The 13,720-nt window shown below is 44.8% G+C and overlaps 1 protein-coding gene across 1 annotated transcript; it reads right to left on the bottom strand.

Annotated features, from left to right (window-relative positions):
• Positions 1 to 319: 319 nt before the first annotated feature.
• CCK (cholecystokinin) lies at positions 320 to 7,247 on the bottom strand. Its single transcript, XM_071429581.1, has 3 exons — positions 7,063 to 7,247; positions 5,217 to 5,471; positions 320 to 1,122 (listed from the first exon to the last, which is right to left on the bottom strand). Exons 2-3 carry the CDS (start codon positions 5,467 to 5,469, stop codon positions 986 to 988), a joined length of 390 nt encoding a protein of 129 aa, XP_071285682.1. The 5' UTR covers positions 5,470 to 5,471; positions 7,063 to 7,247; the 3' UTR covers positions 320 to 985.
• Positions 7,248 to 13,720: the final 6,473 nt, after the last annotated feature.

Here is a 13,720-nt window from a genome sequence, read left to right as displayed (position 1 = left end):
CCTGCCCACGGGCAGAAGGGAATGACTGCAGCAATTCCAGGGTGCTGACTTTGCACAATCTGGGCTCACTGCCCAGCTCTGAACTTGAGGCCCTCTGCCTTGCTCTGAGCCTGGTAAGAGCTGGGCAGAACCTCCCTCCTTCTCTCCACATCAATGGGCAATGGCCAGCTCAGCCTCTGTGATACTTGGGAGCCACCTCTTTCCTGTGAGGATACTGTGACCAGACTGCTCCAACCCCTCTCCCTCTCAGGATCACCTTCTGCTCTGTTCAGGAAGCTGTCTTCACCCCCTCCCAAATGAATGCTTAGCTCACCATACAGCAGGGAATGCTCTGTTTATTCTGTGATTTGCAGCCATCAGCAGAACTTTCACATTGAATTCACAACATAAAACAAATAAGCCAGGACGATGAAGCATGTTGGTGTCATCCCTCTTTTTCACTGTTTTAGCACTGTTGGCTGTTCACTGGAAACATGTGGGCTCAGTGTAAAACTCAGTCCTTTGCAAACAGGGTCACCATGAAAATAGCTGGTCTTTTCTGGCAGTATTGTGCTGCTGAGTTTATATTTAGACAAGTTCCCTAGAGTTCAAAGATTTTGGGATTGACACAAGATTTCTCTGAAAAATAATCTGACTATTCAACCCATCGATTATATTTACAGTGCCAAATAAAGGCATTATGCTATCTCTCTTTTATAGTAAGACACCCAGCAACATGCAGTGACAGGACAAGGAGGGATAAGTGAAATAATTTTAATATAGTATCAATGTATGAGAAACCACAAAAGAGAGAAAATGTTTTCTGGAAAATTCTGCATATGTATATATTGCATTGTATAGTCTTACAGACAAACTTATGTCAAATACATGATTTTAAATACTTTAAAACACTGATTTGAAGAGGACAACAAATTGATTTATCTTTTTTTTGTACAGACATGGGAGTGTGATTTTTTTTTTCCTCATTGGTATAGTTTGGTGTTCTTCAGGAAGAATACTCGTATTCTTCAGCACTGCGGCGTCCAAAATCCATCCAGCCCATGTAGTCTCTGTCATTTATCCTGTGAGTAGGATCAATGCTCTGTACCCTGTTTCCCATAACTGAGAATCTTCCAGTGGAACCTAAGGAAAAAGCATTTGGGAGAGCAGAGAGTAAGAGGACACATTTTCCAGGTTCACCCACGTTCTGATCTGGCTTGTGCTCATTAGCAGATGTCTGCAATAGTTGAAATGGACCTGATACAGGTCATGCAACACCACTGTCATGTCACTGGGGAAACATCAATAGGAACCTTACAGGTAATGTCCTGGAAGTGGCTTGGATTTTTTCAGTGCAAAATGAACAGATCATTTTCCACTTCCTGCTGCAGGAACATTCTGCTTCTGTCGTACAAAAAGGAATATAGATAGATTTTTCCTTTTTTCTTCCTATTTTACAGGAGAAAGAGACTCAGAATAATTTCTCAATATTCCTATAAAGCCCCACGTTTGCTTTCTCATACTGGGAGAGCTGCTCTACATGCAAAACAACTCTTGAGAGCAGGCTCAAGCCTGAGACACCGCAGCCCTGTGTTGCTTAAAAAGACACAAACATAAGTACAGGACCTCTTACAGTGCAAATTTGGCAACAAGCAGGGTAGAGTTATGAATCCTAGGTTTTGTGGAAAAGTGGGAATAGTCCTGAAATGGAGAAAGTTGTATCTGGAATTCACAGTTAGAGATACCTATTGCTGGAATTATGCAGGCCTTTTTACTATGTCAGGGATTTTTTCATTGCTTATCCAAAGCCTTCGTAATTCTTTTCACAGCAGGGCTGGATGCTCAGTTCTGATCTTGCCTTATCCTTTCTGTATGCCTGGCTTAAGGCATCAAAGAGACACAAACTATTTGCAAGGAGAATTTATGCTTTAAAAAAATGGGCTGCAATCCTCTGTTTTCACAGCATCACACGATGTAACTAAAAAAATACAGGGACAGGTAAATTACTTCTCTCTGTACTCCCTGCAAACAGACAAAATTGATATATAACAATAATTAGATGGAGTTAAGCTTTGAGTGAGGAAGGGACAGATTTAATATATTAGTGTTCAATGCAGACTGAGACTTGAGGAATACTTGAATTGATCAAAAAGGAAAAGGAGCCCAAATTAAATCCCATATATCCAAATCTACACAATTGCTTTGCTTTCAGTTTCTTGTGTTTTGAAGAAACCTCTGTTGACTCTCTGCTTTTATATTTCAAGGTCCTCCTCATGTAGTGCTTTATAATGAGCATGACCCAATGAAACAAAAAGCAACTGCATTGCTTTGTTAGTGGTTGCAGGGAGCTGAAGGTACACACATGCACAAAAAAGCCATTAAGAGATGTTGTAGCTCTCTACAACAAAATGACAAAAAGAAATTAATTTTCTGTAGAATAGAATGTCTATCATTAAATGCTCATGAAGTTCATGCCATTAAATGCCAAGAAGTTCACATTCATAATTCAGGAAGTGTAATTAAGGCCATGACAATGGCTCCTTAGCACAGTAACCAGGCAGGGCTGAGGCAGTGCAGAACCATCACTCACATGTTGGTGCTTAAGAGACTTCTGAGCCTGCCATGACCTGAGGGCTGTAAAGGCTCCCCTGGTGCCAGTCCTGTCTGGCCAGTCAAGGTCTCCTCCTTAGAGGACATTAAATGTGCCTGTCACTGGCTTGAGAGCTACAACATCTCTTCTACACAGTACCAGATCCAAGCTGAAAGGTGGCAGATGAACATAATTGAAAGCCTGGGTCACAAATTTCCTAACAGCTCCTTAATTACCTCTCCTCAACCCACTAGAGATGTCACGTGGGTATTGCAGAGTCAGTGTATGACAAACATATTCAAAGTTGTAGCAGTTCAGCTACAGGGCTGCCATCAATCCCTAAGCTCCTGAGAGAACTTAGCTCTATCACTGTTTTAACTAGAAATACTTTACAAAACCAGCCCTTCTATTAATCATGAGGGCAAACGCCACTACTGGTGACTGCTAACACTAACAAAAGCCCTGACTCTCTCTGGAATTTTCTAGTGATTATTATAGTTTTGACAGGTGTCTAATACAGTAGATATGAGTGTTCTGCAGAGATTTCTGAAGTACTGCTCAGAGTCTTCACATTAAATGAGAATATAATGTTTTGATGGGAACACTGTATGTATGTTATAAATTAAGTAAATACTGTTTTTCTTGTGAATTTTCTCTCCTGTAATGAGCAACTACAAACTAGAGTCTAACTAGCCTAGTCACATCACAAGAATCTCATCATCTGTTTCCAGACTCTTTTTAGAATTAATTATATATGCCAATAACACATATGCAGGAAATTGTCCCTCATATTAATATTTACAGAAAAAGATATCTTAAATCCAAAGGTTTTTTAACTTTATCTGGTTAATCTATTTGGAAGTGTCAGCCACATATTTAAGAGAATATCATGGATACATAAACTAGAATGAGGAGCTCAGTTTCCATGTGGGTGGGTAACAATGACTATGCTGAAGAAAGGTAATGAGGATTCTGCTTTGCAGACTGCTGCAGTAACATTCTTATTCAATAACAGCCTTAAGTGTAGCACTGAACTGTGGAATTTCATACCTGAATTATCTTTCCACTAAATTGCACGAACAGCTAGAAGTTGTTCCTTAATGGATATCGTGCAAACTGCTGACATGAGATGAAATCTTTCAGGCACTATTGGAAGTGATTCATTTTTCTGTTGTTTCTAGTTTGGCTGTGCTCTGAGTACACAGAGGAGTGTGTATGGCTGCATATGTAATGCACAAAACCAGATGTGGCATCTCTTAATTGCAGACCACCACCACAGACAAGCATAGGACTTTGCCTAGCATAGAGGTCAGCAGGGAAGCTGTCAAGTGGGGAGGGTTAAATGATCTGCATTATGTGGGGAAAACTCTTAGTTATATCAAGTGAACTTTATCCTAAGCACAGTCTGGCGCTGGGTGTGAATTAATTTCTCAATGTCTGTATGTCCAGGTAATCCTAATCCTAATTACTGGCTTCTCTTGAAACCCTCTTTCCTTCTTAGATGTCTTTTCTGTGTAGAAAAGGGCAAAGGCTGAAGTGAAGCTTTCATGAGTAAACAAAATTTCTCTAGTGGCTCTCACTGAGGTTGGCAGCTAGAAGGCCACAGCAATTAGGCTGCCCATGGTGTTACTCTATTGAGACACCAAGCAGCACAGAGATGTACAGCTCAAAAGGAAAAATGAGATGAGACAGCTCAAAAGGAGAAATGTTTCCTTGGGGAAGTTTCAGTGGTCAATGATTTTGAGCCATCATTTTTACTGGTAGCACCAATGGCATGCTTTTCTGCCTATGTAAAATACATTCTGTAAGGTGTCAACAGGGATAGCTTTACTCTTATGAAATACAATTGTTTCCTCAAGTGACTAATAAATCTCATTATAAGAATGCTCTGTAATCCCACTGCTCTACTGATTCTTCATGTCCTTGTTACACAGTGCCATGGAGGTTTTAGATAACTGCCAGATTGTGTTCCCAGGCTGCTCAAAAGAGACAGAAACCTACCAAGAATCAATTTGTGTGGAAGCAAATATGCTTTTACTTATCATTGATTTTAATTATTGCACTAATAAAAATGAATTCTGTGTTTTGAAAGCTTTTATGTTACCATAATTTCCTCTGGGAACAAATATATGACAGATCCAATACTCAGAATATTTCCTTGGTACAGGGACTTCTGACTGAGGTGAGGCTGGCCATTTGGTCTGCATTTATCCTCAGAAAAGTCTTCCTGCTCTTCTAACTTTAAAAGAGGGAGGGAGGGAGGACTTTAACTAAATTGAAAGACTTCAAGGAAAACATAATTGTTTTATCTGAGATACAACATACTGAAAAGAGCACCAAAATAAAAAGGCAATGAAAATAGTTAAAAATAAAAGCTGGACTATAACCTAAGAGGTCGGTGACATTTTCTCCAGTTATCTTTATATAACTCTCAGTCAGAGAGTCATGTAAAGATGAAATAAACCCATTTTTTGGCAAGGGGGGTTTGAGAGACAGCATATGGAATGCTGTCTACTTCAGGGACAAGCAGGCAAAATCTAAATCCTATCTTCTTGAGGAATTCACGTTAGGTGATGTCAAGGCTATCTCAACTCCCAGGAACCCCGCAGGAGATGCCAGTGGCCCAGAAGCAGGCTGTAAGCAGTACCTTTTCTGGCTTGCTGGAGATACTTGGCCAGCAGGGCGCCGATGTTGGCTCTCTGGTCACCGCTGACCTCCAGCCGCTGCAGGGACTTCAGGGGCCCGGCGGCGGGAGCGCGGGAATGCCGCTGCTGTTCTGTCAGGCTCTGCTCCAGCTCGGCAGGCACAGCATTCCCACCGTGCGAGCCCAGAGGGTGCTGTCCCAGGCAGCTCACCGAGAGCACGGCGAGGAACACGCAGATGCACAGCCCGCTGGACATGGCTGGGGAGAAAAGGGACAGGGGGCTCCTGCATGACCAGATTTACTACATTTTGTGCAGTCCCTAACCCTATCTTCCACTGGAGATTCTGAGCTGGATTCTGAGCAAACCAGGTCGTGGGGTATTTTTGTGGGGTTTTTTTGTGGTTTTTTTTTTTATTATTTATTTATTTATTTATTTATTTTTAATGTAGGTAACTGCGGGATCTGTCTTAAGTTGGAAAACATGAATAGCTAAATATCCTTGCTAAAGAGGAAGGTACAGGTAATTAATTTTGTTTCTTCCCACCTAGTATGTGCTGTATCTCCCTGATCTACTCAATTCTTATTTGCTTTTTTTTCTTTGGAAGCTGTATTGCATAAAAACGTAAGGGACTTGAGTCCATCTCTGTGAAAAAACTCGTGATTCAAACATTTCAGTATTTTGGCCGTTGCATTAAAACCCTGCTGTTGTTACAGATACTCAGTTTTGACAAGTTCTATGAAGAGCCTTGATTCTACCAACCTTCATTGATTTGAACTTCAGTGTTCAAGAGGTTTAATCTCATCATACACAAAAAGAAAAAAACCAAAATCTTGCCCCAGTGAAAGAAAACCCAACATCTAATACTCCTGCCCCAAAACATTTGATCTAATAGCTGGAGTGATAAAAGCTGTATAGTTAAAAGATGTAAGAAATAAAGTGCAATTTAACAATTTTCTTCATATTAAACAAATAATTTAGATTTCTACTCTTTCCTTACATGTGTACGAAGCAAAACAATGTTGGTTTACTAAATTGTTTTAAGACATAAGGTGAAATGGTATTTTTTCCTGGAAACAGAGAAATTACTCTCAGTTTTTAGAAGACACAAACTACCTAGTACTTCATGTTATAGGGGTCATTTTCACTTATAAATACACATGGATTATCTAAGTTATATGAGATTTTTTTTAACTGCTTCAGTTTTTTAACAGTACACAACACAAACCTTTAAATTTTAAAGGGGGATAAAATTAAGTTTATTTACCCAACACATATACTAGACCAAAATAATTCACAGTATATAAAACATGAGGGTTTTAAAATAGTCCCAGGAGATGAGTGAAGAAAGTTGAAATGTCAAAATGTCACTCCAACGTGGTTATTTAGTGATGTACCCATCTAGGTTTAGGTATTCAGAGACCGAGGGTGCATTGCACCTTTGAGCTGTCCCGAGCCCTGTATTTTTACACACGTACATGTAAATATATATATATATATATACACACACATGTAAAAAAATGTATATATATTTATAACACCCACATATCTACGTATTAATGTCTTTGCTGTGGTCTCCACACCCCACATCTCACCACTGCTGGCCGGTTCCCTTCCCAGCTGCCCAGGGTGGGAAGCCCCGCTCGCCGCTCCCCGCACCCCGCGCTGGGATCCACCCGGCTGCCCGCGCTCGTCGGGAGCGGCCGCAATTCTTCTTCCCCGCCGGGAAGCGTTTCCTGCGGCACAGAGCGGGATGCCCTGCGAGCCGCGGCACAGGTGAGCGCCAGGCATCCCCATTCCCTCTGCCTCCCCGCCCTCAGCCGTGGTGCCGTCAGAAGAGGCACTCCCTACCTTTCCGCTGCGCTTTTCCAAGGTCCCGCTCGAGTTGGGAGCACTGAGTGCGGAGTGTGCCCAAGCAGGGAAGTCGGGGGAGACTCAGCCTCGGCCCCTTAAATAGCGGCGGGCACCGAGGCGGTGTTTGCACACTTCTGACGCAGCCGGGGCGCCCGCCCGCTCAGCCCCCTGCTGCCGCCTCTCCCCGCCCCGGGCACCGGCTCCGGGGCTGTGTGCGCTCCAGGGGGGACAGGGGCTCCTTCCCCGCCTCCTTCCCCGCCGGCGCCGCGGTGCTGCTGGGAGCGGAGGAGCGCGGAGGAGTGTGGACTCCGCGGGGGTGCCCTGCTCCACGGGCCGGCCCCCGACGCCGCTCCCGGCTCCCCCCGCAGGGAAGTGCCTGGGCACGAAGGAGTTGGAAACCCCGGCTGGCTTGCAATTAAAATGCTCCTGACTGGCGGTATGCCCACACCTCCCTCCCCGGCCGGAGGCTCCAGGTGGGGCTCATGCCCTCAAGTCCGGCAGCTCCGGCAGTCGGGAGGGCTGCGATGAAGGGAGCAGAGTGTCCTACGGCTCCTTCGCGGTGGCTGGAGGACAAACCCATCTGGGAGAAGCAGTGGCCTCTCCCTTCAGACAAATTACCGGCGGTGGCAGGTGCGGAGTCTGGGGCGTTGGGCCCCATTCTCTGAAGCCTCCGGGGTAACAAATACCTCCCCCCCCCCCCCCCTTCCTCTTCTAAACCTCTGGTCGGGAAGACGGGACACTATTTTATTTAAAAGGTAAAGCAAAGCATAAAGCCCCGGACGGTTCCCGCAGAAAGCCGTGGACGGAGATGCCTTCGGCGTGGGTTCTCCCTCACTGACCACAGAACTACTAGAGTCTCCCCCGGCCGCTTCAGGGACCACTGTCTCTCCCTGCGCCCTCGGCTGGGCCGGTGCTGCCCTGAGGGCAGCAGCCTCGAACACTCTCCCGCCCTCCCGCCTCCTGCTTTTGGGGGGATGGAGGAAGTGCCCTCAAGCTCGGGCTGCCCGGGCTGCCAAGCCGAGGCCGCAGAGGGACGGGCAGGGCCGGTGGGACAGCCGTGCTGGAAGCTCCGCAGCCCAACGCCCGGGAGCAGACGCTCCTCGGACCCAGCGCTGGGCTCATGCGTCATTGTGCCGAATCTGTGCCTTAAAGTTTACAGCGTGGAGGCAAGCGAGCGGGGGGATTGCTTTTCCCTCTTCGGGAAGGGAGCGGGGCAGCCCAGAGACACCGAGTCTCCCCGGGGAGCCGCCTGCACTGCGCGGACCGTGCGGGGGTGCGGAGCGCCGGCCGGGCCGTGCCCAAGCGGCAGCTGACAGGGCTCCAGCCCGCCCAGGTACGGCACGGGGGGGCGTGTGTGCTGCTAACCTCTTAACCCAGGGCTCCTGGGGGGAAACTGCCCTGCTCCCCGTGCTTCCCTCACGCCGGTCCCGCCTCAGCTCGCCCGCGCAGCCCCGCGCCCTTCCCGCCGCGGCCCGCAGGGGGCGCCGCGGCCCCGCGCGCCCGGGCAGATCCAGCGGCACGAGGGATCCACAGAGATCCAGGGAAAAGCGATCCCGCGGCAGGACGGTGCCACGTGGCGTGCAAGAGGGGAAAAGCCGAGCTGCCGCCACCTCCTCAGCGCGGGGAGCCCTGGCTGCCGATGCCCAGCCGCGCCCGAGCTGAGGCGCCGGTGATGATGGAGCGGGACAGATGGGAGAGGGATGCCGCGGCTCCCGTGGGCTCCCGTGTCCCGTCACCCTGGCGGTGCGAGGCTCGGAGGTGGCGGGGATGGCGATGGACCAGCTCTCTCACCGCCTCCCAGCTGCTGACAGGGTGCTGCCGAGCTGGATACGGCACCTGAGCTGCGGGCTGCCTTTCATCTCCCGCATCGGCCCTGGCATCGGGCAGAATTGCCATCTCGAAGTGCTTTTTAAAAAAGCAAAATCAAAACCTCCTTTGAAAAGGGAAAAGTTAGTCGAAGCAGATTGCCAGGGAAAGGAAGAGCCCTAAAATTATTTCAGCAGTACCTGTCCAATGCCTCTGTCTGTCTCTGGAAAAAAAACCCGGTAATATTCCAGATAATTCAATTTCACTCCTTTGGCTCAGTGGGAAAAATACTCACTGCTATTAGACAATTAAATAGTCGACTCTGAATTGAACTGTAGGTGTCTGGGAAGAGTATCACAGTCTTTCTGGGAAGGTACAATAACAATTCTGGTAGAGTCACATCAAGCCCTTGTGAAGCCCACTGTAGATAATGAGCTCCCAAGGGACCAGCTCAAAGCTTAACAGAAGAGAAAGAGAGAGCGCTGGCTAATATGTGCTCATGAATAATTCACATCAGACAGATATAAATGCAGGCCTTTAAGTCTGACATATTAGCCTGGTTGAACAAATACACATTACATTTACGTTGAGCTGATCTGAAATATCAGTTCACTTATAAATATATCTGAGATTGGACAAATGGAGTGAGAGGGAGTGTGTGTGTGTGTGTGTGTGTGTGTGCATAGTGTGAACACCAAACTCCGTAGCTATGCTCATGAACAGACAGAAAGGCAGTGCTATATGAAATGGAATAAAGGAAACAGGAATAATGTCAGATTATTAAAGTCAGCAGTGCTGCATGATCTATAGCCTGGCTAATTGACTTTTGAACGCTGGGTTTTCCTAATTGAATTCCTTAATACCTGTATGTACAGTCCTTGGTGATTATTTTCTGACTTATTTTTTCTTCAGTAAAAATTTGCAAATTGTAGGAAAGTTTCAGTCCTCGGTAAATATATGTTAATTAATGGCATTTCAGAATTGTTTTGAGCAGAGACAGAAGACCAGAAAGCCTGTTTGGCGTGAGCAAATACGACAGCAGGACTCCGAGGTGAGTTGCCTGCAGAAACTCAGACTATGTATTACGTTACTTATTGATGTGGTACGAAAGGTAGGAATTGGGATTTAATTTGCAGCGACCTCTAGGTTGCAGGTGCAGTGTTTTTGTCAGGGGCTGGGCCTAGGTGTGCACCAGGGATTGGAGAGTGTCAGCCACAGGAGGGCCCTGTGCCACCATCACGGTGGGGTGAGACAGAGGCTGCCCTCTGCACAAGGCTTCAGCCTTGGAGCACCAGGAGGGAAAGTGCTTTGACTGCACCAGAGCTTGAGTGGTATTGAAAGAACCCAAGTATATATGCAAAACAAATTTAAACCTAAAGTGAACTCTGCAATGCAGTAAATGCTAATATAGATACATCCCTGAGGAGGAAGCTGAAAGATGCCATAGTTTAGATACTGCAGGCTTTTAAAGATTTGTCTTCTGGCAAGAGTCTCTTGAAGGATTTGAGTTTCTCTAGCTTTTCCCCCTGACAATTAAGACACCTGTATCCTCAATTGCTTTCTCTATTTATCTGCCAAAGGTTTTCTCCTGTTTAGCTGAGATGGCAAAAGAGTGTGTGTATGGTTAAGCACACATTTTGTGCTGTGCCAGCACAAAGCTGGGAGTTTTGGAGCAAGAAGGCAGCATGAGAACAGAGGGATGGAGAGATTTCCTTATGTCTGTCCAGCAATGGGGATGGCTGGCACCAACAGTTAGGGCACAAGCCATGGTGCTCATGTCCCTGTCCCTCTGCTGAGAGCTGGAGCAAAGCCTGCCTGTGAGTGTGGGAGTGGCAGCAAGCTTGGAGATGCAGCCTTGGAGATATCCTGTGGCACCAGGGGGCTCCATGTCCAGGTGCATGACAAGAAATAGATTATTTTGCTTCTAAGTATTGCATTTTTTTTCTGATTACCACTATGCAGAGTTTTTTACTTCCATCTGAACCCTGACACTTATAGGTAATATTCTGTGCTGTGTTCAGTCAAATTAATGTTTGGGGTTTTTTTGTTGTTGTTTTGGTTTGGTTTTATTTTTTTTTAATGTGAAGATGATGGTGTGTCACTCTGGAGGATTACAATGAAGTAGGAATAATTGGCAGAGTATAGCAGGGAAGGGAATGGTATGGTTTTCTGGAATTGACAGGCAAATTAGGGAACAGATTATTACGACCAACAGCATTAATTTTAGATTTAAAATAGAGAATATATTTTAATTCAGCACAATGTTCTGCTATTTTTTGGGTGCTGATTCAGACATTAAACTTGTGGTACTTTGTTTTTCCAAATATTTTTAATTTTAATTCAGTAATTTCTATTTAAATGCTTTCATGGTAGTCTTTTTTCTCCCACTTGAGATGAAGGTAAAATCTGCTTAGACCCAACCCAAAAACTAAGTGAGAAATTTTGGTTTTGGGCAAGTGACCAGCAGTAAGGAATCTGGGTCCTCTGCCTGAAGATTTCTGACCTCCTTTCACAGAGCAGTGCCTCAAACTAATACATTAGTCCCTGACTAATATACCTAAAGAAGGCTCCCATAGAAGTAGATCAGCAGAGCTGGTGCTGAGGATGTTTGAAAACTCACAGACTGCTCTGCAATGGAAACAAAAGAACATCAAGTGGGAATAATCATAGTAAAAGAAACTGGCTTGGGTTGGAAGGGAGCTTGAAGACCATCTTGTTCCAACCCTCCTGCCAGAGGAAAGGACACCTCCCACTAGACCAGGTTGCTCAGAGCCCCTCTGCCTGGCCTTGACCACCTTCAGGAGTGGGGCAGCCACAGCTTCTCTGGGCAGCCTGTGCCAGTGCCTCACCAGCCTCACAGGAAGGTCTGTTTCAAAAGTGTACTCCTGGTGTGAATTATGTGCAGTAATGCCAATTTACGGATTGTAATTAGAATTACCCACATCCTGCAGTTGTGTGAAGAAGGAAAATGAGAGGAAAAATCCCTTTTCCAAGGAGAAGGGTTGGATTTTTAAGAAGATCAGATTTTAACCTGTGTCCCATGAAATTCAGGCAGTTGGTATGCAAGCTTCCTATAGATCAACTGGAAGAGTTACTTGTGTGATGTCTTCAAATTTTGTTCCCTGTAGCTTCCAGAAGATATGGCAAAGTGGAGCAGAAAAAACCACATCACTTTCTATGAGACCACCCAATCCTAAATCACTTGCTTTTTAATATGTTTTTTGTGTGTTTGTTTGTTTTCCTCTCTGAAAGACCAAACTGATTTTCTGTGGGGACTTGCTATATGTATCTTCCAAACTGACCACAGTACAGGGGCTTTTGTGCAAGCTGAAAACTGGAAATGGAAATCAATGTGCTAGATAAAAATAGCAAAGATATGTGACGTGCCTGTTGCTGGCAAATTCTCTGTGCTTTCAGCAGTACTTTAATGGTTATGTTGGAGCTTCTCTTGCTTGTTGATACTGCAGATAAATGTCATGCATCTCAGGAGAGCCTTTGGCCTTCTTCAGAGAAGTTTCTAACAGACCTTGAGTCCTCTGCCATTCAGACTTGAAGTACCTGCTTCATCAGATGGGGTTTTTTTTGTGCAAGAAGCTGTGATAGTGCTATTATTTATGAAACTAAAATACATATTCACAGGTACTGGAATCTGATGGCATTGTTTATGGTTTAGATAATTATACTTTATTCCATAATTAATATTTCCTTTTATGACTGTGTAGGAGAAGCCAGTCCAGCACACTCCAATATACATATTAGTTAATTTATTATAAAAATAGACTACTACAGAAAGGAAATACATTGTATCTTTTGTATCTTTCAAAATACTTAGTGCTTTTCCTATGTGCTCTCCACCTCTCTGCCTGGACCAGGACAAAATTGTCTTTTCCATTGTGTGGAATTAACAGAATGCTGTAGGAGACACTGTTTGCTCCCCACTACTCTCCTTAGAAAGGGGAATATTTCACTAATCAAGTTTGTCAAACAATTGAAAACCTAAAAAAGGAAGTTCTATAAATAACAAGTACAATGTTTTAGCATTTTGTCTTCCAAACATTTGCATGCTTTCATATATGCTAAAACTAGAATCAGGACGTAAGAATAGCTAAGTAATTTGACATTGGACAGACCAGACAGCCAATAAGGGCTTTTTAGTGTCCTTCAGAGGAGACAGTGTTTCTGTTTGATGTGTAAGTGGATAGGACAGCTAGAGTCTTATTATTTCACTTCTGCTGTTAAATTATACCTCATAATATGAAGAAAATTGAATTAACCTGGATGCCAAATATGAATTGTTATTCTGAGAATTCCTATTTAAATAGAAGTGCCAGAAATGTCCATGGAAAGTGTAAGTGCTACACAGTTGTTTGGATTGGCTAGAATGGAATAAAGAAATAACAGTGTTCTTTGGACACCAACCCTGATTGCCTTGCAGTGAGCTGAAGAAATGAATTTGATTTAAGAGTGCTGTAAAGGAGATACTTAGAAGTCCTGGAAATTGCCCACTGGATGAACCCAATACCCCCACTTTTGACAAGGCTGCTCTAACACTGATTGCCCAGCAATATCTCTTCAGTGTAGTGAGGGGGGTTATGTGTTGTGTGCCATGTCCAACACTTACTTGTGCCCTAGTATTACCATGTTCAGAAACACCTACCTCTGTGGCCACCATATCATAGTCATAACCTCCAGGAGGTGAAATTGTTTCAACCTGTCCAACATCTTCAAACTCTGAGGAAAAGGAAGCAGTTAACTCAGAGCTCTTTAAAATCTCCCTCCTCTCCCTTAGTGAGTGAGCCTTCCCGAAAAAAGCAGACGAAACACTTCTAAACTGAGATTTTTTTTTTTC

The sequence above is a fragment of the Agelaius tricolor genome, unplaced genomic scaffold (genome assembly GCF_023055355.1).
Source record: "Agelaius tricolor isolate 1412-34295 unplaced genomic scaffold, bAgeTri1.0.p SCAF_6, whole genome shotgun sequence".
NCBI lineage: Eukaryota > Metazoa > Chordata > Aves > Passeriformes > Icteridae > Agelaius > Agelaius tricolor.
The sequence above is the reverse complement of the archived record's forward strand: the minus strand, read 5'-3'. Positions and strand labels throughout refer to the sequence as shown.